General features: G+C 34.6%; 2 protein-coding genes across 4 annotated transcripts in view; one reads left to right on the top strand and one right to left on the bottom strand.

Annotated features, from left to right (window-relative positions):
* Positions 1-5,291, top strand: part of GCA (grancalcin) — a 43,731-nt gene extending 38,440 nt beyond the window's left edge. For both annotated transcript variants that reach the window (XM_043487858.1, XM_043487857.1), the window contains one exon: positions 65-5,291. In XM_043487858.1, coding sequence (XP_043343793.1) covers positions 65-91 — 27 coding nt within the window. In that variant the 3' untranslated portion in view covers positions 92-5,291. The remainder of the gene's footprint in view (positions 1-64) is intronic.
* Positions 5,292-9,797: 4,506 nt separating this feature from the next.
* The window catches only part of KCNH7 (potassium voltage-gated channel subfamily H member 7), a 498,724-nt gene continuing 482,189 nt past the window's right edge, over positions 9,798-26,332 (bottom strand). The window contains exons 14-16 of one of the 2 annotated variants that reach the window (XM_043488327.1): positions 21,133-21,301; positions 13,794-13,986; positions 9,798-12,422 (exon numbers count right to left, since the gene is read on the bottom strand). In XM_043488327.1, the coding sequence (XP_043344262.1) occupies positions 12,153-12,422; positions 13,794-13,986; positions 21,133-21,301 (632 nt within the window). In that variant the 3' untranslated portion in view covers positions 9,798-12,152. The remainder of the gene's footprint in view (positions 12,423-13,793; positions 13,987-21,132; positions 21,302-26,332) is intronic. The other variant, XM_043488328.1, reaches the window with a different exon arrangement.

Here is a 26,332-nt window from a genome sequence, read left to right on the forward strand (position 1 = left end):
GAGACAAAACATTAAGACAAAAACCATGTGGTTGTTACCAAATGATGATTTTGCCTGTTATTAGTTTTTGCAGGGCACAATGGCAATTTGAATGTCTAGAATTTGAAGGCTGAAGAAATACTGTGAGTTTCTCTGCTTAGAAGAAATGAACTGGACTCCTTAGAATTAAAGCTTCTAAGGCTTTTCCATATTCCATATATTGAATCTCTTCTCTGAGTTTTTACTTTAGCTAACAGTGTAAAGCAATAAAAGAGATGTTTTTGTATTTGGAATATTATTGCTTTTAGTAAGCTTATAACTTTAGAGATCTCTGCATAATCAACATAGGTGTATAATTAAGTGATATAAATACCTCTTAACTTTAATTTTCTTTCTTAATTACAAGATAGATTATATATTTTGTGAAAAGATAGATTGTATAAGAAGCTAAATGATGAAAGCCTAAATAAAACTAATTTATACTTACCTGAAGGTTACAAATTATATTTTGAAAAATTTGTTTGCAGTTGTTGGTATTTGAAGGTGAGCCAGAAAGGGAAGCCTAGATTTTGTGCCATCTTTATAGTAGGGCTTTTTATTTGCTCACATAATCAGAAAACAGAAACTTGTGACTCTTCGCCTGTGAAGAAAATTGTAGTTCCTAAAATTTTATCCTGAGTCACATTTGGTTCAGTTCGGTTCAGTTGCTCAGTTGTGTCCGACTCTTTGTGACCCCATGAATCGCAGCACGCCAGGCACATTAGGTGGACCATAAATTAATCTATGGTGAAATAAAATTCCAAGAGGCATTGTTTTTCCTTTTTTGATTTTTTGCAGTATATGTTTTTCTTCAGTGTGTTTTATTGTCTTCTGTGGAACAAAATTCTTAATGAACATAACTTCTTTCTCTGTATAGATAACCTAAAATGGCATCTTTGTTTAAATTTAGGTTTTCTGCAAATGACATATTTTTAATGAAATGTCAATATTTAAGTTTGTTATTTTAAACTAAATTGTTTATACATACTGCTATTAGCTATTTATAACATTTTAAAAAAATCAAGTAACCTACCACTTTGTTTAAATGTTTAGAAATTATAGGTTTGACTTTCTTGACAGCATTAGTCTGTGATTTTGACATTAGTAAACCCATAAGTCTTTCTCAGTAAGTGTAATGTGGGTCCTGAGCATGGTAGACAGCATTTCTGAGTGGCATTACTATGAAAATTGAAAGTGGAATCACCAGGTTCTTAGCATTTTAAGATTACTGATATAAGTTGTTGTAGTTAATCAGTCCCTTTCTTGGCAAACACACCTCAGTCTTTCTAAATGAAGAGTTAGTAAACCACATACATTTATTACACTTTAACTGAATATCTTCTAGCTTAAAGGTGAATACAAAGTAACATAATTTTAATATGGCTTGTGATCAAATTAATAATATAGTTTTACATGGAAGTTTCATAAAAATGGAGGATGAATGGTAGTCTCTTGAAAAGAAAAAAAACCTTTTATAAAGATACAGAATTGTAGATCAACTTTCACTTTAAAAAAACCTGGAAAGGAAGTAATGTATACCCTTGTTGATATTGATAATTTTACATAATTAGCTGTCAAATTCATTTGGCCAGATTTATAAAAATGTGTGATAAATAACTCATGTAATTTTGTCCTCTGGCTGTTAATTTTTTTCATGAACATATATTTGATAATGTAAGAGCATGTTAACTGAGCCATAAAAGATACAGAATTCTAATTAGCAGTGTTGTAGGAAAGAGATTATATAAACACACTGTGTATCATTCATGTTGAATAAGGGTGATACCATGACTCACCAGCATGGAATCTTAACATACACTTTGTACAGTTGGTTGAGTTATTGTACTATTCTGAGGTCAGTTATAATTTTCCTTATTTGGACGCTCAGAGTTGAGGTCAAACTTTTAAAATGGTATGACATGAGTCATATGAGTTTTGTCAAATGACACTCTGAGGTAGAACTTTTACATGTTTCTCTTTAACTCATCCTTTACCAAAGGTGTTCCTATGACTTTTGGTCATAGGAGGTCTGAAGAAGTTCCCAGGACCAAACGTATTTAGGAAAGCCTCATCTTCCTCAGAAAGCTTAATAAAACCTAAGGTACAGAAAATCTCAATTTTATTTGACTCAATTTTTTCTGAAATTTTTTTAACCTCAGAACCCTTCCTCTTAACAAAACTGATATTCTATGCCAATCCAAGCTGGTTGTCAGACAGTTGTTTTGCACTTCACATTAGATAATCCTTTTTTTTTTTTAATCCATAGAATTTTATTTGCATTTAGCCCCTTTTCAAATTTTGCTTATACTAATGAGGAGAACATAAATCTAGAAATAAGATTTGTGACATCATCACTTTCCTTCCAAATTCCCAAATTAACATTATTTCAAATACTAGGGTCATTTTGGCCTTCAGGACAATTACATATTTTTCTAGTGCTCAGTTTTCTAATCTGTACACATTAGAAAATCTTATATAAACATTAGCCATAGAGAATACATTACCAGGATTTTTCTGCTAGAAGGCAATTCATATTTTTAATGCTTTTAAAATAGTGTAAACAGAATCTATTACTAAGGTAAAAATTAAATCATTTTATAATGAACATGAATGTGAATATAGTGTGGTAGTTTGTACTGATTAACTCATGCTCCAGTTTTCTTATGATGATGTAAATTATTAAATCATGTACACTCTCAATGTCTAAGTGCTTTTATTTATACAATAAACATGTTTCCATGTCATTTTGAGAATTTTTTAATAAACATTCAAATAGCTTGCTGTAAAGTTTTGCATCATACAAAATCTGTAACATATATATTAAGAGATTCTTCAGTTCAAATAACAGTGCAGTAATTCACCTATGCTTAAAAGACTGCCAAATGATTAAATGTCAGGTATTGCACTTCTATTTTGAGTGGCAGTTTACACATTTTAAATTACATTACAGCGGGTAATCAATACTATTGGAATCTTAATTTGGTCCACTTTCAAGTGTAATTTCAAGGACTCTGTTCATTTGATCTATCAAGCATGCATTCAGAAACAAAATGTAATAGAAAGATGTCAAGTGATATGTTTATTTCCAGAGAAGGCATTTACCCTGGAAGAGAGTAAAATTTATTAATGTAGTTAAAATCTGTGTAATTGAAAATATAAATTGTGATTTCTTTAAGTAAAATATATAAATCAAGGTCACTGTTATGGCATTACAAAACTGAACAAACAAATACTATATGTCAGAAGTGTGCTTTTCTTTGTCCTTTTATGTTTGACAGACATAAATGATATGTTTATTTTTTGTAGCAGTTTTCTGGGAAATTAATAGGAGTAAATTTGTTAAAATCTGTTAAATCTAGTGAGTAACATTCAATACATTTTTCAGGTTAGTATATTCTTCTTTTCTCTTAAACTTTAAAATGCAACCACGGGTGTTTTATTACTTTGAAACATATTACAATATCACATTTTTGTTGGTCACAAATCATTTTCATAGCAAATTGAGCATTTTTAAATAAATGTATAATGCTAAGGTATCATCTAAGAGTCTGTCTTGATTTCATAATACTAGATGATACAAAGAAAAATATTGAGAACTTGTGTTATAGTGATGAATACAGGCAGGGCTTTTAGAGGAATACTGTTCAAATAAGTTACAGTCTAGAATAAGGTCATAAAATTACATATGTCTTTATTGAATTCAAATTGTCCTGTAATGTGGAGTTCTGAGCACAAAACTACTTCGCAGAAAACTGGGAAAGTTAAGAAAAATTTCTCTGTCTTCACTATCAGATCATTATTTGAATCCTGGGAAACTTGCCCTCTTGTTTTTTTGCCATGTCTACTTATTTTAAAAACCATAGTAAAGAAAAGAACCTTAGATTACTTAACATTCCTTTTACCCATGTAGCTTGGTAATATACAGCGTTGTGTATTACTTTTTGAGCATTCAAATTTCAGATATGCTTCTTTATCTGAATACACAGTACGTAGACGTTGGCGGCAAGTCTGCATTGCTATGATGTGCCAACTGTGAGGGGAGCGGTAGGCTCCTTGCCTGTGTGCTGCTTGGGTCTTCAGGTGTGCCCCTTCTTCACCGCCAGAGATGTGGCAGTTTGGAAATCTTCCAGGGGGTGAGAAGAATTGGTCTAGGTCATACTTAATAGCTATATTCAGAGACAAGTATGCCAGGAATTAGCACCCCTTCTTCTGATACAGTGTATGTGTATGTGTCTATGTGTGTGCCCTTGCATGGGGGGGAGACAGAACCTTTTCCCAGAAGCATGAAAATATAAATATGTACTTTAGAGATAGTTATTTGCATTTTAGTTGACTGTATTTAATCACATTTTATATTGTCATGATTACTGAAATTGCAAAGGATAACCTGAACATTGCTAGTATGGATATTCCAGAAACATACTAATTAAAGATCCATATTCTTTTGAAAATTATAGGCCACTTTAAAAAGACTTTAGGGTTAACTGAACTTGTGAATATGTATTTAATTTCCCAAAGCTATCTAAATGCATTGCCCCTACATTTATCTTAAGGCAAGAGAATCTTTTAAAAGATATTTTGTTTTTTCATACTTTGATTCTTATTTTTTAATCAGCTTCACTTCTAGATAGTACAGTGCTTTCTGCTACTCTGTATTTGGCTTGGTTTTTTATTTATCAAATAGGGCAATGTTTTCTCGGTTTTTTAAACCTTAAAAGTGAATAGTGGGTAATTTCAACCCTAAACAGACAAACAGCCCTTAGCTAAGAACATTACATGTTATGATCAATCAATTTTATTTAAAAGTTTTCTTTAAAGATAATTTGATTAAAAAAAAATAATAGGTAAATGATTCCAGGGAAGAATTAAAAATGTATGAAACATAGGCAAATGAAAATTGTATCCCAATATTTTCATTCTAGATGAAAAATATGTATCAAGCATACATTATAAAAAAATTTATCTCATGCAAGTTAAAGCCTGATTAGTCATTGGAAATTTTAAATAAATAGTAAGTGTTTTAGTAAATTACTATTGTGTTCTTGAGGGGCAAAAAGTGAAGGGTTGTCGTTTGTTTATTTTGAAATTTAATGCTTTTTACCACTCAGTCCAGCTTACTAGCGCCCCAGTGGAACTTGGTAAAATTGTAGCACTGTTAACAATTATGTGATTTTGTGAAATATATCAGCACCACCATGCCTGTATCTATCTCTGTATCTAGTAAAATGTTGGAAAGAGTTGGCTTCCCTAATAAAAGTATCCTAAGTAGCTAATGAGATTTACTTTCTTTTTCCCCAAAATAATATCTTTTACAAATTCTTGAATTTTCATGTATAAATAGATCAGAAATTATATGCTTCATTCTTAAATTATGTATATATACTATATTTTCAATACAACTTGTACACTTTTAGCTACCAAAATTTTGCAACCATTTTTACATGAAATTTACAGTTTTCTTATTTACAGTTATTTGTGGAAGGTTATTGCAAAACTAGTTGTGCAAGTAAATTACATTGTCAATATCACATACCAATCTGAAGAAAATATTTGCTAAAAAATAAATATTTCTGCACAGAGTATTTCAAAAGCATCATGATTTCATGCTACATTATGTGCATAAAGACTAGGAAATATACGTGTTTTGGTAGATTGTTTCATTACGTTTAAAGCATTCCAAGGTACTTACTACTTAACCGATGTGAGCAAGCTTCTTTGTATCAGATGACTGACATTTTCCAGTAATTACACACATTACTGTTTGAAATGTATTATTATTTAACCAGCAAACATTCTCATACACAAATTCCTATCAAAATTATAGAACATAAATTTCAGCTAAAAATAGGTAATTTGCCTTTAAAGTTGGCAGGTGCCCAGATTAAGAACTAGGGATTCCCCAATATTTTTATCTATTTCCTTAGTATTTGTTAGAAGAGTACCATATTATTTCAATGCTATTGTTAACTATAGGGCCATTTTAATGAAACTATGTAAAGCAGTATTATAAGATTACAGATCTTTGAATTGTACTCCTGAATAACACAAAAATAATGGGATTATGTGAGATTTTCTCAAATACTCAAACAATATATTATCAGTATTTAAAAATACAGGTTAAATGCTAGCAGTTGTAATTATTTGATTATTTTCAACTCAAAAACAGCATTAAAATACAGACAGTGGAAGTAGAATACAGATTAAACATATAGTGCTTTATAACCACAGTTGTGCTAAATTATTTTTTGTCTCTTAAAACAAATTAATTAAGTCGCAGATGTTATGACTGCAATTCAGGAATTCATCTGGGTTTTGATATTATAATTAACTTTTCAAGAGTAACCACATTACTATTGCCACTTCTCAAAATAAAAATATTTTGTTGGGAGCATTTCTGTAGTAATTCTTGGTGTTCTCATTTGAAAGTTGAGTGATGATTAGTAGAACAATGAAATTGGTCAATTTTTCTTAACATTGCATTTCTATAGATATGTTATTCTAGTCATAGTAATAATGTGTTACTTTTAAATAACTTAGCATCTCTCTTAACCTCCATTTAGTAGTTTGTATAAATAAGTCATAATAATTTCTTTTTCATGCTGTCAATTATTAAGAATTCATATGGGCCAGAAGCTTAGTGTTGTGACTGGTTTTAAAAAAAAAAATAAAGGATCTTGACATTTAAAAAAAAAAGTATTCATGTCTTCCTGTGGATATTGCATATTCTTACAGTGTATTTGTACCACAAAAGCATGTAATGAATTGTTCTAAGCTTGAGCACTGATCAATCACAATACCTAATACTGTATAAAGCATTTAAAAAGGCTACCCTTTTAGTTTTTAAAAGGTTGACATCATTTCACAATAAGTTAATGAGAACCACAAGAAAACAACTTAAAAGGAGGACACATAAGTGAGAGGGACAAGGGGAAGCTATCACATACCTAAAAAACAATTGCAATGTAGATATATTAATAATTTCATGGATCTTGGACAAAAGTAATATTGGACAAGTATTGGGGTACACATGCACGCATTGGGGTGTTATGGCAGAGGAAGCTTCCTAATGCTGGCTTTCTCCTTTTCTGAGCAGATAGATCTTTGCGAATTGTGTGAGAATCTATAGATTCTCTAGATCTATAGGTTCTTCCTTATAGATTTTTGTCATGAGGTTAAATACAGGTAGTGTCAGGCAAGGGAAAGAGCACTAGAAGGTTTTTAGAAGACATAAGCGGTGCTGCGGCACTAGTACCCTAATACCACCATCTTTGTGATGATGCATCAAGTCTTATAGTTTTATTGTACCTTGCAGTTTACAAAGCACTTCCACAAATATATTTCAGACTCCTTAACACCCCTTTGAGATACTTAAGTTATTATCTCATTTTTATAGTTTTGGATACTGGAGCTCACTGAAGACTTTGGCTTAACAGTGAGTAGAGGAGGTAGGATTTGAGTTCAGATTGACCACACTGAGTCTCTAGCCATCACTACTATTCCACACTAGAGTTTAGCAGGCTCGTTCTGTACAATGTATCTGTGCCATGAGGGAATGGGCCTTGATGTCTGAAAAGAACCATTAAGACCGTGAGCTTCTATTTTCTGAAAAAACATACATTCTTTCAAAATTGTATTTTGAAAATTATTTTAAAATAACCATTAGGGAATTATATGATGGATTGAAAGAGGCTTCATTAGGGAGCCAGTCTTCATGGAATACATACTAGTTGTACTGAATTCAACAGACCATTTTTGCACACTTTGCATTTAACATCCATTCAAAGTAGATATGTTTGTAACCATGAGATTCATACTCTCACAATTATTACTGTAAATAGTATCATTTTAAAGCTATAAACCTAACAGTGCAAACTACAATTAGGAGAGAGAAAACAATAGCTACACTTGGCATTTTTCTGAAACAAAAGCTTTAGTCTTGGTTCCAGCCATTTAGTTGGAGACGTTGCACATTGTGCAAAAGCTAAATTGTGGAAAATTGTTTATTTTCCTGATTGCTTTTAATGTTATGTTCCTGGATGACAGCCAAAGAATCTAGCATTTTTGAGCATCTACTATGTGCCAGGCACTCTCCTACATATTATCTTATTTCCTCCTCAGGTATTTTCAGGGCGGGTACCATTATCTCTGGAAAAAGACTCAAAAAGGTTAATTAATTTGGTTAGGGTCACACAGCTATTAATGAAAGAACTCGTGCTGAGACCCAATTTGGTCTAACTGCAGAGCACTACATGAGTAATTCTCAAAGTTTTCATGCGCATCAGGATCATATGGAGGAGGGCTTGTTATAACATGACTGTTGGCCTCACTCCCCACCAAAGTTTCTGATTTAATAGAATGGGTGTGGTCCAAGAAAAGGCATTCTTAACAGGTTCCCAGGTGGTTGGAGCTAGTGCTGCTAATTCAAGGGCCACCCCCGACAACATCATCATCTTGTCTTCTAGGTGCCTCTTTGAACTCACTTGATAGACACATTGGTTGTACAGCAAAAAATATTACTTGAAATCTAGTAACATTTAAAATTTTTGTAATTTATATGAATTTTGATTTACAATTAGAAATGTACTCAAACAACTGCTCTACTTTGGGGTTTTTAACCATGGATAAGCATTTGAAAAACTCCAATTCACTTTTAGTAACTAGTTCTACCAGATTTCCTTTTTGACCATAAAAAGCATTCAGAGGAAATATACTATTGTTAATAATTCCTATTTTAGATAGGCATTTCGGGTGATAAATTTTATCCTTAGATAACATATAATAGGATTTTACAATAACATTTGGATAAGGACCTTGTTCTTTTAGGCATTTAAGAACCATTGGTAAGGATCAACCTCCAGAAGGACCCTGAGAGCAGCAGTCAGGAAGAAAAGAAAGTGAAGTTGCTCAGTCGTGTCCGACTCTTTGTGATCCTGTGGACTGTAGCCTACCAGGCTCCTCAGTCCATGGAAATTTTCCAGGCAAGAGTACTACAGTGGGTTGCCATTTCCTTCTCCAGGGGATCTTCCCAACCCAGGGGATGAACCCGTGTTTCCCGCGTTGCAGGCAGACACTTTACCATCTGAGCCACCAGGGAAGCCCTATACATGTTAAACCTGACACCAAATGCTATTCCGCCCTTAGTTTCCTTATCTTACTCGAAGAGTCAGTAAGGTCATCAGAGTCAGCTCTGATGACCAACCTATTATAATGGACTTAAGAAGCTATCCTGTCCCAAATGTAACCCTTCCTTCCATATATGTTGAATGAGTGATTATTTTAAAACCCTGCAAGAACATGCCTTCAGCATTTTTCATTCCTGGTTTTCTTCTCAACTAATTAAGAGAAGACTCCCCTACAGGGTAAACTGGTAAGTCTTTCAAATTGATGCTCAGTAATTAATAATATCAGAAGACATCTAACTCAGATAAATTTTAGATTAAGATGCCATTTTATTTAGACCTGGAGACCAGGTAATATTATTTTTAGGTGGAAGCCAAAAGGTGTTATGTTAATACTTCTAATCACCTAGAAGAGCAGTTGCTATACTGCTGTTATTGGCTACAGTAGTTAACCTGGCCCTCAGCAGGATCCCACGATGGAGGGATCAGACTGTGACTGGGGAAAATGACAGTGACTTTAGGGATTAGATATTTGGCTAGGACAAGAGGATGAATTTTGTAAATTAAGACAACTGCTTTGGTTTAAGTCGTTAAGTCTTCTGATGTCTATCATCAACGTGACTCACCATATCTTTATATTGCTTGGGCTAAAAAGCTAATATCCTGTAGGAATGGACCTTCCTAATCCTATCGCACCCTCTGAGACTTGGATTTTAATATCAAGAAATTCTTTTATGTTGAGGAATTACAAAGAAAAAAATGTTCATGCTATACTAGAATTTAAACAAGCTGGATGCTTGCACACCACTTCCCATGTTCCTATTCCTTCATGCTTAGTTTTTATAAAGAAGTATAGAAGCTTTATGTGGGAGGCTGAATTTTATGTATGTCATACCAAATGTTGAAGCTGAAGCATTCACTAATCAATCAGATCTGAATTCCTCACCTGCCAGATATTTTCTCACTATAAATGAACATTCTCTGGTGAATTCATTCTGAATTTCCCTGGAGCTTGGACTGACAATCCTTCTGAAATTTGTTGCAGCTGCAAAAATCTGCCTACATACAGAAACAAAATCCCTAAGTTGTCCACTGGATCAGTTAGCCATTTCTCTTTCTCCTCTGCTAGACACCCATAAAAGTTTGTTGAGTGAGGAAAGGAAATCATCTGTTAGCCCCTAAATTTCTATCTGCATAACACCAAACAATTTGGAAAGCTGGCTAAAATTATCATACTTTTATTGAATTGACTGGTCTGTGTACACACTCTGTCATGTGTATTTGGTTGCTTATGTTTTTATTTTCAAAAATTAAGCAGGGATAAAACATGCCTAGGCCTACAGATTGCCTCCACACAGATTATCAATTTATGTGACCATTAAACAATATATAGGGAGCAATTTAAGGTCACTTTATTTATATTTTAAATAGTGCAAAGTTTTTGTAAATTTAAATAAGTTGCTTGTATTTGAAACTAATATACTAGTCAATGGTAAAAGTAAGTCAATAGATTATATATTTCTATCCTAGAGGGACAGAAATAAATCCATTTAATAACATACACAGATACAGTGTGTCTTTAAAAATATATATAAGTGTAAAACTTAGTAAAAGATGAAGAAACTTTCAAAAGTTTTGACATTTTGTTCAGAAGGAAAGGGTACAATGAACCAGTCCATAATAAATTTAAAGTTGTACTCAAATCAATTAAAAAATAAAAGGTCTTAACTGGAATTTGGCTAATCAGAATCTTAAATTAACTTGCAACTTATCTGTACGCTGATTTTACGAGAGGCATATGTCACCACTCTCCCAAAATAATCTAATAATTGAATATATTAAAATATATTCCATCATATATTCTGATATTTTGAATCAATATATATTCAGCCCAATTCACATATCATAGATTTTCAGTTACTCTTTGATTAGTAAATGTGTTTGAATAACCAAATAAAATTGAAAATTTTTTTCTGCTGGTTTGTCCATTTTCTTTATAGATAGGTAAATGCATACTGTTTTTTCTGTAGCTGGAATTAGAAAGTCACAGAACAGCATACCTTTAATGGAAGCTAGTTTTGCCACATAAATCCACTAAAATTGCACAGTTTTTGGAAAGAAAACAATGTGTGCTAATTTGATCAAAAGTCTTATTTGATCAAATTCAGTATTGCCCTAAAATGTGAGTCAGAAGAAAGCTGTGGATACTAGTTTGTGTCGGTAGCACTTCAGCAGTTCTTAAGATGACTCCCTTCCAACACCACCCACCAACAAAAAAGAAAATAAAAATTAGAGAAACTTGTTTCTAAGCATTTAAGGAAATGTGCCAATGGAAAATATTTTAGGGAGTTTGTGAATACAGTTGTGAATACAGTTAGAGAAAGAATTTTAAATAGAAAGGCCTTTTGGTCCTCATTAAAGCTGGCCTATATTCATGTATTTGGAAATGGTTTCCTATACTGTCAGAAATTTATAACTCTAAAACTGTATTTTTTTTCCAGTGTGCTAGAATGAATGTAATTATCTATAAACATCTCAATCCAGAAGGATATCTGTTCTCAAAAGTGACCAGGTTCCCTTTCGCCTGCCTCCTTGAACTTCCGTGAGTTGAGGATCATCTGAGTTGCATCCATGAACAATTTTATCCTCTGCTTTCCTGCTTGGAAGGCATTTTCATAGCAAAGTACTGGTTTAGTAAAAGCAATAAATAGGAGTCTCCATGCAAGAGAAATTGGAGTTTCCTAACATGCACATGATTCAAAAAATAAAAATAAAAAGTAAGGTGCCTTGAGATGCTGGCAGTTTCAACATTTGGAACAGAAGAGTTCATACATATATTTACATCCTAACTGCTCAATTTTACCTTACAAGCGTCAATTTAGGAAAATATACAGTACTTTTGCATATAATGGTACCTTGTGAGCCCCTGAGTCAAGTAGAGAGGATTTAAATACAAAAAGGAAAACAGCCATTAAAAGCACTTACATTGTATGTGGAATAAACAGTACAAAATGATTATTTCCCCGGAAGACCAGGATCAGAAACATGCCTATGAAGACCCAAGACTCCTACAGTGCTTAGGGATGAATCTGTCAAAGAGGGATGCCTAATTGGATGAAGGCAAGTTTTCCTTTGCCGTGGGGGGTGAAGCTCTAAAGAGATATCACTGTCTTGTTTTAAAAGTGAAGTCAAGTTGTCTTCCGAAGCGGTGTTCAGATGTACTCCACTTGAGAGGGATTCTTTGGATTTAAGTTTAGATTTTTCAAGGTCTAGAAATTCAGGACACTGATGAAAGAAAAGAGAAGAAAACACATTTTTATAATTCATTTGGACATATTTCTAAATGACACCATGAAATCTAAACATGCTTACTTCTCCCATAAATCTGTATTTGATTAGTGGTCTTAACCAATCTTTCCCTCTCAAAGGTGGGTCAAGACATTGGCGGTCAGACGTCAGTTTAGATAATCTTACCCAACCATTCCAAGATTTTTAATTTTACTCTGAAGCCATATCAGATTATTATTATTTTAAACATAATATTTCACACTGAGTTTTCCAGATGAGTTTTAACTCAAAATTCCCAACGTAACTGGGATCAGAAAGGTGGGTCATTTGGTGAGTACATTTGGAGAACACAGAAAGAAAAAGAAAGGACGGAAAATCAACCATCCCTTGGCAGAAAATGTCATGGAAGTCAACTGAAAACAAAAAACAAGCTGCATGGTTTCACATGTTTCCCAGTTATTCAAAACCAGTTAGAGATAAATCAATCTCTACCTTCATACTTCAGAGAGATTGTATTATTTTCCTTCAGGCACATTACTCTGTGCTATTAAAATAGTTTCATTCCCCAGAGCATTTTTCCACTCAATCCCCAAACTTCTAAAAAAGTTTTTACAAGATTGTTCTGTGAATTCTTATTTAAATCGCTGTTCTTAAGTCCAGTTTGGCCACAGTATTTAAGTGATTAAGAAAGGTTCCCAAAATGGAATTCCAAAGGAATTACACTTTCCACATTAACAAAATCAGAGGGCTTCCTCACAGGACTTCAGAGGAAAAATAAAGGACACTAACATTTCTCCTACCATCATCAAGGTGAGAAACTTTTAGAGCTCCTTAGTGATGGGTGGGCACAGATGTGGTTATTATCTGATTACTCCTGGTCTCAGGTCTTGTCTGGCTGGCTGCTATGTCTTGCCCCTTCCTTCCCCAGATCCTGTTCAAGAGTGTCTCTAGAGCAAATTACAAACTTTATCTAAACGTTTTTTGGACCCAGGGGTAGTCTTTAGTTTTCAATGTTCTACCATTTGTAAACTTAAGTAGATTAACTCTTGAAAAAAGCTTTTTCTTAAAAAAAAACAAATTTCTTAAACATTTCTTAAAAAAAAATACTAGTGTCTTAAGATCACTCTTCTAGGTCCATTGTTCTCAAGCTTTAAATGAGCAAAAGAACTGGGGAGAAAGGGATGGAGGGAAGCTTGTTTAAGACAGAGATTACAGGGTTCATTCCCAGATGTTCTAATTGAGTAGAGACAGAGATGGACATGAGAGTATGCATTTTCTGCAGTAGCCCAGGTTATTCGATTCTGATTCAGATGGTCCCTGGAAACACATCTTGAGAGACGCTCTTTGTTATACGCTACCTATACTCACCTGTGAGGAAGGACTGAAACTTCGATCTGTCTTGATGGACGCTACCGGATGACTGGTTCTCATCAGGCGGATGGTGGGTCTCTGATACTCTCCTCCTGCAGTTACCATGCTATAGGCTGGTGGGACCACAGTGGTTTGTTTCTGCAGCAGCTGTAAGATGGTCTGGATGTCTGCAGTCATTTGGGATTCAAGTCTGCAGGACAAACAGAAATGGGAAGACAGTCCTAAAATAGTTCAGGATTGAAAAACATTTGAAAAAAATTGCAGCAGCACCACCAAACAGAATTGTGGCCTTGCTTTACACAAGAAGGACAGGAGAGGGAGCACGGAGACGCTTACTTGCTATATCACACTAATGGCTCTGATAATGATCATTGCTCCTGTTCCTTTAATAAGATCTTAACAGAAAAACATCAGAATGAAAAGACTACATTTTCACAGTGTACATTGTATTACATTACAGTTAAGCTTTATTGATTTCAAAATGGAAAACACATTGAGAATCTATTTTTAATCAGTCATTCTCTTTGCTTTTAAGTCGGGTTTTGGTCAGTTTCTCATGGACGTTTTATTTACTCTTTAAAAAAGAGATATTATAGCACATTTCTTTCATAATTGCAACAATTGGATGATTTATTATGTGTTTCAAATTTATATTATCAATATTTTATGTTACCTCTCTCCTACTCACATCAAGTATTGTATATTATTCACTACATTCTTCCTTAATGTTAAGTACTGTCAAATGCTAAATTCCTTTCCCATCTATAGTTCAGGGCCTTTGGTATTTAGAAACAGACCAAATATAAAAGTTCACTTGCTTCTATAGCCCATCTGGCTTGTAAAATACCAGCCTGATCATTTTCCCCCCAAAGTTCACAAGTAGCCAAATGGCCTGTTAATTTCATTCTCATTTTAAATTAAAATCAAGAGAAAAAACAACAGAATACAATGGGTCTGATTCTTCTCCTTTGCATGTGTTAACAGTATTAAAAAAGAATTTTGTGGGTATAAAACAGAAAATTTAGACCATATGCCTCTTGAGAAAGCTTTTAACTCTTTACTTGTTTGTGCTTACTATTCTGTTTCAATGGAAAATGCAAGAAAAAGGTAAATTGTACCCAAAATGTTAAAAGCATAGACTAATTTTGCTCAGTTATATACATGCTATATTTGTGAAGTTCACAATGGAGAGAACTTAACCTTTGATTTGAGAGAGAACAGAATAAACCTGGACAACATGAAAAAAGATCATTCTTCTTCTAGTTTTTAGAACTGACTAGAAATTTTCCTTCTGAGAATCATGGTAACTTGTATATTATTTGTACAGGTTCTCTATATTTGGTACGTATAGCCATGTAGTTAGTGTTTCCGAAACAAATAGCTATAAATTATACATGACTATGCCTTACAAGTGTCAAAACCACACAACAAAAATTTGAATTATCAACTAGTTTATTATCTACTTGTTACTCATTGTTCTAATATTTTTGTGGTGCTAACTCAACAGAGAAGACTCATTATTTTATTAAGCATCAATACTTTCTTTCATGCTTCAAAATACAGCACAAATTTTATCTGCATACCCAAATCTTACCTTATTCAGAATTAATTTCTCTTTCCTCTGAGTCCCCAAAGAAAATTCCATATTCATTGTAAATATTTCTGTATGAATTTATCCTATCATGAACAGCATTTAATATTTAGGGAGTAGCTTACACATTACATGTAGAAGGATTTGGGGGTGGACAGTGGAATAATAAAAACTTCATCAACAAATGAGATTAAAGACCCAGCAGAGAGTCAAACATTATGATAATGATTTTGATTCCTTACAAAACCTTTGTCAAACAGTAGTCATCTTCAAGAAACAGGATCTCTATATCACAGATTCTGTCTAGGTGAATAGTGTCTGAGAAGGAAAAACCTATTGGAAGTGTGTCTTCAGTAACAGCAGCATGCGGCCCATTAGTGGGACCATCACGTGCAGATGGGGCAGCTGTTGCAGGCTGAGAACAAGACTTAGTTGCTTGTTTCAGGAAAACTTTGCCTGAGAAAAATAAGTCTAAGGGAATAAAGAACATTCCTCCCTCAGGAAAATTCTACAGATTAACTCACTGGAGACAGCAAACTGATCTTGAGAGCAAATAACTTGCTTGATCAAATTTTATTTATCCATACTTGGTTTAAGATCCTCATGTCACTGTGTCCATCAATCCTGGACTATCATGTTATGAACTTAGCTCAAATCCCTCAGTTCTTCAACTTGAAAGGCCCAAGCTCCAAAGTCATATAAATACCCCACTTTTTACTTTCCTTTCTGAGATAATACTTAAGACTCTGTCTAGGTCAAGGTCTTCCTGCAGTGATTATGAATACTTAGTTTAGTTGTATTAACAGTAGTCTGATATTTTGCAATGGATTGAATGTTTATGTTGAAATGCTAATGGTGAAATCCTAACCACAATGTGATGGTCGTAAGAGGTATGGCCTTTGGGATGTAATTAAGTCATAAAGGTAGATGCTTCCTGAATGGTATTAGTGCCTCATAAGCCAGGGCCCCAAAGAGCTCGCTTCCTCCTATCATGTGAGGACACAGTGAGAAGACAGCCATCTATGAACCAGGAAACTTGCTCTCATTAGATACAGAATCTCCCAGCACTTTGATCTTGGACTTGCCAGTCTCCAGAACTGAGAAATATCTGTTGTTTACAAACCACCCAGTCTACTGTATTTTTGTTACAGCAGCCCCCAGAGACTAAAACATTCAAGAAGAAGATTTTAGTAAAGAATTTCTCTATTATGCATGGGTTGTATTTTCATGTTTTATGATTAGGGTCTACCAGTTTAATTGGAATGGACTCTTTGGATGACACTAAATAATCTATTCTACTCTGGAAGAATTAGAGAGAATTTTGAAAAATTCTAGCTTGGTCTTTGAAACAGAAAAGCTGAATTTTATAACTTTTTCTTTTGCCAGTGAAGGGTAGCAGCAGATGCCACCCCAAAATAAGCCACTTTGGCATATTGATTCTTTTGAGCTGTAGGCACTTGGAGAACAGCAAGTGTGGGGAGAGGCTTTCTCTGAACTTCTCTTATCTGCCTAAAGGCAGATATTCCAAAAGAAACTCAATTGTCATAAATCCCTTCTCTGGGAGTTTCAACAACCAGGGAAGATTGAATTTTGTTACAGAAGAGGCATCACACCAAGACAAACTTTGTCACAAACTATCACACCCATATTAACATATCATATATTAATGATAACATGTCATTCTTTCAAGGGATCATTCATCTATCTTAAAAATCATTTACTCTCTTCTAAGGGACCTAAATCCCCAGCCCCTTTCCCTATTAAGATGGTATTTAATCCTGAATTCTAAGGCACCTCAGGGAGTAACTCATTTTCCTCTGAATACCTCCCATGTGTATATGAGGTATACATGTTAATACATTTATGTTCTTTTTAAATTTTTCTTAATCTTTTATTATAGGGGGTCTCAGCCAGAAACTCAGAAAGGTAGAGGGAAATTTATTTTTCTTCCTCTACATCAGCATAGCTAAACAGCTGTGTAAAATGAATGTTTTCATTCACATACTATCAAAGACCAACAGTGTACCAGGCACAGTGTTCTGTAAGGGATGGAGTCAGCACTGAAAGCTTTTATATCCTCTCGGGCTTCCCTATACAAAGTGTGGTCAAATTTGGGAGCTTGTTAGAATGTGGATTCTAGACCTAGACTTAGAATCTACATTTTAACAAGATCCCCAGGTGATTCGAAAACATTAAAGTTTAAGAAGCATGGCTTTGGGATCAAGCATTAGTGATTTTCCCTAAATATGTATATCCGTAGGCATAATATATAAGTAAGAACATTTCTTATGTAAACCTTTAACCCCATATAGAGTTTAATTGGCCATTAAAGCAAAAAGCAGCAACCGCCAGGATGACTCAAGATAGACTATTTATATTTGTTTTTATTGCACTGTGTACTTAATATGTGTATTTGGATGAAACAAATGGGATAGAAATTTACAGTTCTACTACATTTGAACAGATGCTGAAGCTAAACAGAGTAGATCCAACTTAAGAAAGTATACCAGGATTCTCACCCTGCAAAGCTGAAGTTTAAATCGAGCTGCCTTCTTCAAACTTTTGCCTTCTAAAGTGGAGGAAACAGGTTCTTGGAGATGTCTGTGCAGTAAAAATGCAATATATTGGATTTTAAATCCAAAGAGGTTGAGTCAGGCAATAAAATGTTTTTGAGAGCTTGCTAGAATTTAGTAAAAGAAAGTAAATATATTCAAAAACATACAGATGCTAGGACATGTCAAAAAGATTTAGTTGCAGTTTGGCTATGAGAAAAAGTATTGTATAAAAGTAATTTTAAAACTAACATAATAAAATAATAACAGCTATTAGTAGTAACAGTATGTTAGTTGTTCAGTCATGCCTGACTCTTTGCAACCCCATGGACTGCAGCTCCTTTGTCCATGGGATTTTCCAGGCAAGGATACTGGAATGGTTTGCCATTTCCTTCTCCAGGGTATCTTCCTGATCCAGGGATCGAACCTGGGTCCTGCAGGCAGATTCTATACCAACTGAACTACCAGGGAAGCCCATTAGTATTAGTATTAATAGGTGGTTGCAAACAAAATGGGAACTAGGTATACATGCCCTTAAAATTTATAGTTTCAGTTCTAGGACACATTAAAGGCAAGTTTTTTCAGTGATCTTTGATTTACACCAGCAGTAACGATTGGCATCCATGACAAGGCAACAAGGGAAAATTAAAATCTCAAATTTCACCTTCAAGAAAGATCCAAATTAGATAACATAGAAATATATGCAGAGTAGAAGAATATGCTCTAACAAGTATGAATAATAGAAATGAAGTTAAGTTCATTGTTAATTATATTTTGTCTAACCACAACTCTTTGTATTTTATAGCATATATACTCCCCACATGTATTACATTAGTCTTCACAATAATATTGCAGGTCAGAAGAGGTCAAAAAAGGAAACTGAGGCTGGAGAAATTTAGATGACTTGACCTAGTAATTCTGTTAGTAGTTAAGTAAGAGGGTTATAACTTTAGGCTGAACAATTGTTAAGTGCTGTGCAAGTATTGTGCTGAAGAAATCACTGTCCCTGTCATTCATCCATTCATTCAGTCATTTTTTTTTTTTCCATTTACTCCAGGAATTGAATGCATACTACATGGTGACGCAGTGGTAAAGAATCTGCCCACAATGCAGAAGATGAAAGAGACGTGGGTTCTATCTCTGGGTTGGGAAGATCCCTTGAAATAGAAAATGGCAATCAGCTCCAGTATTCTTGCCTGGAAAATTCCATGGAAAGAGGAGCCTGGTGGGCTACAGTCCATGGGGTTGCAAACAGTGGTACATGACTGAGCCACTGAGCCACACACACACACACACACACACACACACACACACACACACGCCAAACACGCAAAGAAGTATGCAGGAATAGAGGAAGGTCAAGTTCAGAAATCTATCAGTTCTATGTGTAAAGTATGTATTTTGATATATATTATGGCTAAAAGATCAATGTAGCTTGGCATAAATAGAAGAGAGAGATAGGAAATGTAGTAATTAACTAAATATGCTTCTCTGAGCAATAATAAGTATGATCATGTCAAGTTCTTATACCTTAAATAGGAATTACTGACTCTAAGTAAGTGATAATCTGTTTTAATTTTCTCAGATATGTTTCAATTTTACAAGACTGATATTTGACAATTGAGAGTGGGATATAGATCTCAGTTTTTTAACTTTCAAAGTTTGATTAAATTGCATGAAAAAATACAAAACATATCATTAGTTCATGCAGTATTGCCATACTTTTCTTTGAAATTAAGGCATACGAATTTATTTAAATTTACAAATTAGTTGATTTTCCAATTCCTTTTGTCTATTTTAATTGCTAATTCATCTTTCATGATAATGTATATTTGTGTAGATACACATTTTTACTGTATTATTTAACACTGTATTATTTGACACTGCTCAATTCTGGCATAAAGATTTTTTTTTTTAAAAAAACCAATAAAACAACAAGCAACATCAACAAAACACAAGAAAAAGTAAGCATAGTAGCTAGTTTATGTGTATAAGCAAAACACATAGAATGTGGTAAGCACAGACAATGAGTAAGCAAGTAGTTTGTTAGACATGGGCAGACTTCATAAGATGCATTAAATACAAACAGCATGCTAGCAACCTGCAAAGACGTTCCAAAGATAGAACAGAAATATGATGTAACAAACCAGAGTATGGCTTATACTGTGGCCAAGGGTACTTGACCCTACCTCTCAGTGATGGAGTAAGTGTGTGTCACTGGTGTTGGGCAGTTTTTATCTGTGGACCTGTTTTGTGGAAATCTCGATTCTCATCCTCAGAACCACACCATCAGCAGGGAAAGCTGATGAGATATATATATATAAATGTCATGTAAATCAGGATTCGGGTTGTGCGATTCTTTTACCAGGATTGTACGTATTAGAAATGTGTTAATTACCCCATCTGGCTCTCCTCACTCACTGTGTGTTTTAAGTTGATTTGAGCATCTTAGTTTAATCCATGCAGTTTTTCATGTGTGACTACTGGAATACCTTTCCCAGTGGTATCCTGGAAAATACCTTGAATCAAGGTCACTTTCCACATGTAACACAACTAAAACAGTATCATACATCTATTTGTCTTAAATCTGATTGATCAGTTTAATTTTAAGGAACCCATGTAGATTTGGGTTAAGGGGTTCTATCCTTTCTAAAACCAAAATTTATTCCTTATCTTAAAAGGTCATAGGTCAAAGATGGAGGGAAAATGGAGAGGATCTGGGCTTCAACTCAATCACATTTTTGACAAATTGGCTGAAAAAATAAATGTTTAAATAATTTTGTCAATATTTTTAAAAATGCCATAAGATATAACTAAGTTACCAGGAGCCAACACAAAGTGTAAAAGGAGGATTGAAAGAGGAAGGGTGTTAGTCAACAAACTAAATGTGAATTATTTTGGGGGATTAAAAAAGGAAGTTTCTTAGACAAGCAATGCTGATGAGATACTGATTTTATGACGAGTAAAGAAAAAATAGGATTTGTGCTGTCAAAAGTGTGAAGTGTTCTAAATAAATGCTCCTTGTAAGACATTAATAATTCTGTCAACTTCTAGTCGTATTTAAAATGAGAAAGTGTATATGGAAGGCGTATGTGAGGTCTATGGCAGGATGAATTTGCTATTTACAAAGCGTAAAGCCAGACCCCACCAACGGCTTGGATTACATTATTCCCTTGCCTGGAATTGCTTATACCTGTTAAGCTGTTCCTGAAGCAAATCTAATCTTTGCTCCACTTCTCCATAGGTGAGGTCGCTTTCGGTTTCAGAGACTCCCCAGGCAGCTCGCTGAAGTGCTGAGGGACTAGACTCATCAGCCTGAGTCCCAGCATTTTCTCTTTCCCAGCCTCTTGTGTCAGTGATATCTGTGGGAAACAGCAAAATGGATGTCAGCTTCTTTGGGTGCCCATTTATAGCTACAGAGACATCCACAATACAAGCAGGAAGGGATCTGGAAATTTAGCTGGAAGACAGAACCAAAGGGACTCAGGGACCTGTTGAGCAACTACAACCAATAGGTAGCTGACTCCCATCCACCCTGATCCTGACTGCCACCTCCCCCACCTATTTCCACACAGCTGGTTATGAGTCTTCAGTATAATTTCCCTTTCTATTTTGTGCTAAGGGGAAACATGGAAGGCCCACCCTATACTCTAGTAAGAGAACGAAGACTTTGAACTTTTACATTTGGGTAGAAACAGCACCATATGTAGGTACTGGTTCACCTCAGATTGAAGATTTTAGGGCTCTTTCCCACAGAGTAATTTGCATACTTAATGATTCAGAGTGGGTTTGAGAAGAGAGAGTCATGGGGAAGTGATGATCTCCAGAAGGATTCCTTTAGACCAACTAAACTCAAAGTAGACCCAAAGAACGATGAGCAGTTAAAGATGGGAAGAGGCCTAAAGTCTCTTTGTCCTAATGTCCCATGACATTCTTTCATGTTTTACGTTTTCTTGTAGCTCCTTCTGCACTGTCCTTTAATCTATGCACATTATTTTCATTTTTGGCTGCATTGGGTCCTAGTTGCCCCACAGCATGTGAGATCTGAGTTTCCTGACCAGGGATCGAACCCACGTCTCTTGCATTGGAAGGTGGATGCTTAACCACTGGACCACCAAGGAAGGCCCTAATCTATGCACATTAAAGTTCAATATTTTTCCTTGGAGCTCTTTCATTTAAAATATTTTTATGTTACTATACTTTAAAACATATCACTTATCTGTTCAAGTCCACTTTTCAGATGATCTGCATGTCTGTTATGTGCCAGACACTTTGCTCATTGTAGAAGAGTTAGAGATGAAGACATAGGCCCTGCCCTTGAGGAATTCAGTCTAACAAGGTTTTAATCATTTTTCTTACAGAGGTTCATTTTCTGAACCTCATTTAATTTACTGTTTCTCTAACAATCTGTATTTGCAAGTTGTCAATATTTGAGGGCAAATATAATATCTTATTTTCCCTCTCATTTCTGTAATATGCTTTTGATGACTTCTGCTATGCTTTCTTACCCTCTGCATTTCATGTATCTAAGAAGTACTTAAACCAATTGAAAGTTTGGGAAGCAAAACCCATGAAAAAATACTAGTTGGGGCTTCCCCGGTGGCTCAGCGGGTAAAGAATACACCTGCAATGCAGGAGACACATGAGAGGCTGATTCAATCTCTGGGTCAGGAAGAGCACTTGGAGGAGGAAATGGCAACCCACTCCAGTATTCTTGCCTAGAAAATCTCATGGACAGAGGAGCCTGGAAGTCTACAGTCCACAGGGTCTCAAAGAGTTGGACATGACTGAGCGCATGGCACGGCAATCCAGTACTAGTGGAAGTGGGAGTTTATTTCAGAGAGAAAGAAGGAGTACGTTTTCCTCACTCAGAGGACTGGTAGGAGAAAAAGACTGACTTCATTTTCACATGGAAATAGACTTAAATAACAAAAAGTGATTTTGCTTTGATGGAAAGACTTTTGTTTTTTCTTTCGGACAAGTATTTATGACTAAACACTGACGAAAGTTATGTAAAGTTATGGAATTTATATTTTTGGTTATTTTAAAAATTGGATAGAAAGGAACCAATTTGGAGAGAATTAGCTATGATTCTAGAAACAAGGAACAGGATTTGTAGGGTTTCTTGAAATCCTTTCCTACAGTTTCTTCAAAAGTACCCCCTATCCACAGGTAGCAGACACAATGTCTGTACCTTTTCTTCATGCTTTTTCTATCACCATACTTTTATCATTGAATGCATAGAATTTTTAATGAGGTACCAACAATTTCTGCTTCACTTGGGTGAAGCTCTAACAAAGGGATTAGCACATCCAAAGATGGTATTAGGAAAACATAAGGTCAGGGTTCCCTATACTATTGAAATGGTTAACAGACCTCAGAGGAAATTAAAGCCTTCCTTATTCTATGGAAGGGGCTTCCTTAGTAGCTCAGTTGGTAAAGAATCTGCCAGCAATGCAGGAGACCTGGGTTCGATCCCTGGGTCAGGAAGATCCCTTGGAGGAGGAAATGGCAACCCACTCCATTACTCTTGCCTGGAGAATTCCATGGAGAGAGGAGCCTGGTGGGCTACAGGCCATGGGATCCCAGAGTCGGGCACAACTGATGTTTTGTTTTCTGAAGTGACAATATGTAATTTCCTATGAAATTGAGCATCAAAAATGTACTGAACTTTTAAGTAATACATCAGCAGATTTTCACTGAAAAGTATTTCTTATTCACACACATGTGACTTTAAAATGCAAAACAATAATATAATGTTTTAGTACACTAGGTTTTCAATTTTGAGAAGTAATGCCAAACAAATAGTCAGAACACTCATATAAATGGCTGGATGATGCCAATGTTTCTCCCTGTCTAGCCTCTTGCTAGACAATAAAACAAAAACAATAAAACTGACAGGATGGAAGTTACATATTATACTCAGAAGTTTTGTGCTGAGAAAGCTTACAGTATTTCCACTTATGCCTAATAGCGCTCTCATTCTCAAATCATATATAAGATATCGATTTTTAAATAACAGTGGTGAATCACATGCAATAAATTATGTAGGATTTTATTTTTTCTTCAGTGCTCAAGAAAAAAACTGATAATCTTTTAGCAAAAAAGAATACTCGTAAACTATTGGGTAAAGTCTTCCTTGATTATAATTTACTCTTTTATTAAAATCTGGATATGTGTGATTAGCTTGTTTTAACAGCAATAAGAAAAAAAAAAGAGTTCAATGGGGAGATCCTGCTTAGTGGTCTTAATCAAAATGAACATCCTTTTAGATACATTCTAAATATAGCTCAGAAAGAATCTGCGCTCGGTTGCCTTGGAAAATGTTGCTATAGTTGCAAGACACATTTCTGGAAATGGATGAACAGAAAGTAAACTTTCATTTGGTTCTGGGTACACAATTTTCCTAGAGTCAACTTTTGACCTCAATCTAAGTAGGATCAGAGTGCATTTAGTTTGATTTTTTTCTTTTCAGTTCTGTCTAAAGGTGCTTCTCTGTTGGATTCAGCATGACAAATGCTAGAGATGTAAGTGGCATTTCCTATTGAGGATAAAACTAAAATCTGTGGGGGTTTAGTAATTTGAATCACAACAGTTACAGTTATACTCTACATATTATTCAAATTCTTGAAAATCACACAGTATTTCACCTTAAAAAATTATTAGGGAAAGAAATTTGCATTGAACAAAGTTTTAGAACTCTCCACTGGTTAGTCGTATTAATTATCTAGTTAACCATGTGTCACACTGATTAACTCTATGCTGCATCAATTATGCCTATTCAATTGACATGAATATTTAACTATGAGTTTTAAAGGCAACTGTTTATTTGAACAGAGGTGTCATTATGAATTTTTGAAAATTAAAATTTGTAGATATTAATTTAGATTTTATAGAATACTTTTATTGTGCATGTAAAATAGCTAATTAAAATAATTGGAAGAAGTGGCAAAGAAAAACATAAGATGAAGGGCATGAGAATTCATTGTTAGTGAGAGTCATCATAAAGTTGAATAAAATCCCCCAAATATATCTTTAATAACTTGTCACTTGAGACTTTAAAACTCAAGAGGAAAACAACAAAAAGTATTTTGAAAAAAATCAGGCCCACTCAGTTATACTCTTTTGAAGACAGTAGGATGGTTCAGCAAGTTCTTCAGAACTTCTGACTTCCATGATGCAACCTTTCATTATTTTTAGCACTTCCCAGAATCCGTTTTCATAAATAACTAAAATGGGACATTTAGTAATCACATCTAATATTCCATTCTTCCATTGTGATAAATGAGGTACTATTTTCATTCACTTCATCAAGATTTTAGATTGTCCAGAGGACATTTGCATATATTCTTAGCTTACTTCAACTTGGGGTCATGGCAAAAGCTGATTTGATAAAATAGGGAAAGTAACTCTGGACAACTGTAAAGCCTAAACATCCTAGGTTCAATAAAACTTTTGTTAGCAGATACAGTCACTTTGAAAAATGGTGACAATGATATGTAATATTTACTTACACTGTGCCATAATTTTGTATCCTGCCAGTTCAAGAACATCCTATTTTGCCCTCATTTTTGTTATAGTTTCTTTATTTTTTTTGCTATACTTTCTTCATCTCTACATTTTTTTCTATCTAAGAATATAGTCAATGATTAAAGTGTTAGAAAATAAAAACTGTGAAAAAATACTAAACAGAGTTGGGGATTTTATTTCAGAGAAAGTAATTTATACAATTATCTTATTTGATAGTCACAACAGACTAGTTGGTTAGAACATATTATTCCGATTTTGAAGATGTTCAAACTGAGTCTTAGTAGGGTCTGTCAAGACATGAAGAGAGCATGTCACAGACTTGGACCTGGAACCCAGGCAGTCTGCCCATGCCTGTTCTTACATATTCTTAGTGAGATAATAAGATCTGTAGATCTAGCTCCTGTTATGCTAAGTTAAGTGTTCTTTCATGTAGTAGTCCTCAAGTTTTTCTGAGTTTTCCGTCCTTTAGCATCAAATCTGGATATATTTATTAAGTGCAGTTACACAGCTCATGCATATTGTCTAAAACATAACCCATATATATGGGTATTCCTTATAAACAAATGTGTTCCAATGAGTTGAATCAAAAGGACATTTTATTTCGGGTCATTTATCTCCATTTTCTCATAATTCCCAGTAAACTGAAGCTCTTTTTAAAAATATTTATTGTATTTTGATTGAACTGGCCTTTCAGGCTGTAAAAACAGCTTTGGGGGTGGGAATGGATACAGAGGGCTTCCTTAGTGGTTCAGATGGTAAAGAATCTGCCTACAATGCAGGAGACCCAGGTTCAATCTCTGGGTCAGGAAGATCCTTTGGAGAAGGGAATGGCTACCCACTCCAGTATTCTTGCCTGGAGAATT

Source organism: Cervus canadensis, chromosome 15 (genome assembly GCF_019320065.1).
Source record: "Cervus canadensis isolate Bull #8, Minnesota chromosome 15, ASM1932006v1, whole genome shotgun sequence".
NCBI lineage: Eukaryota > Metazoa > Chordata > Mammalia > Artiodactyla > Cervidae > Cervus > Cervus canadensis.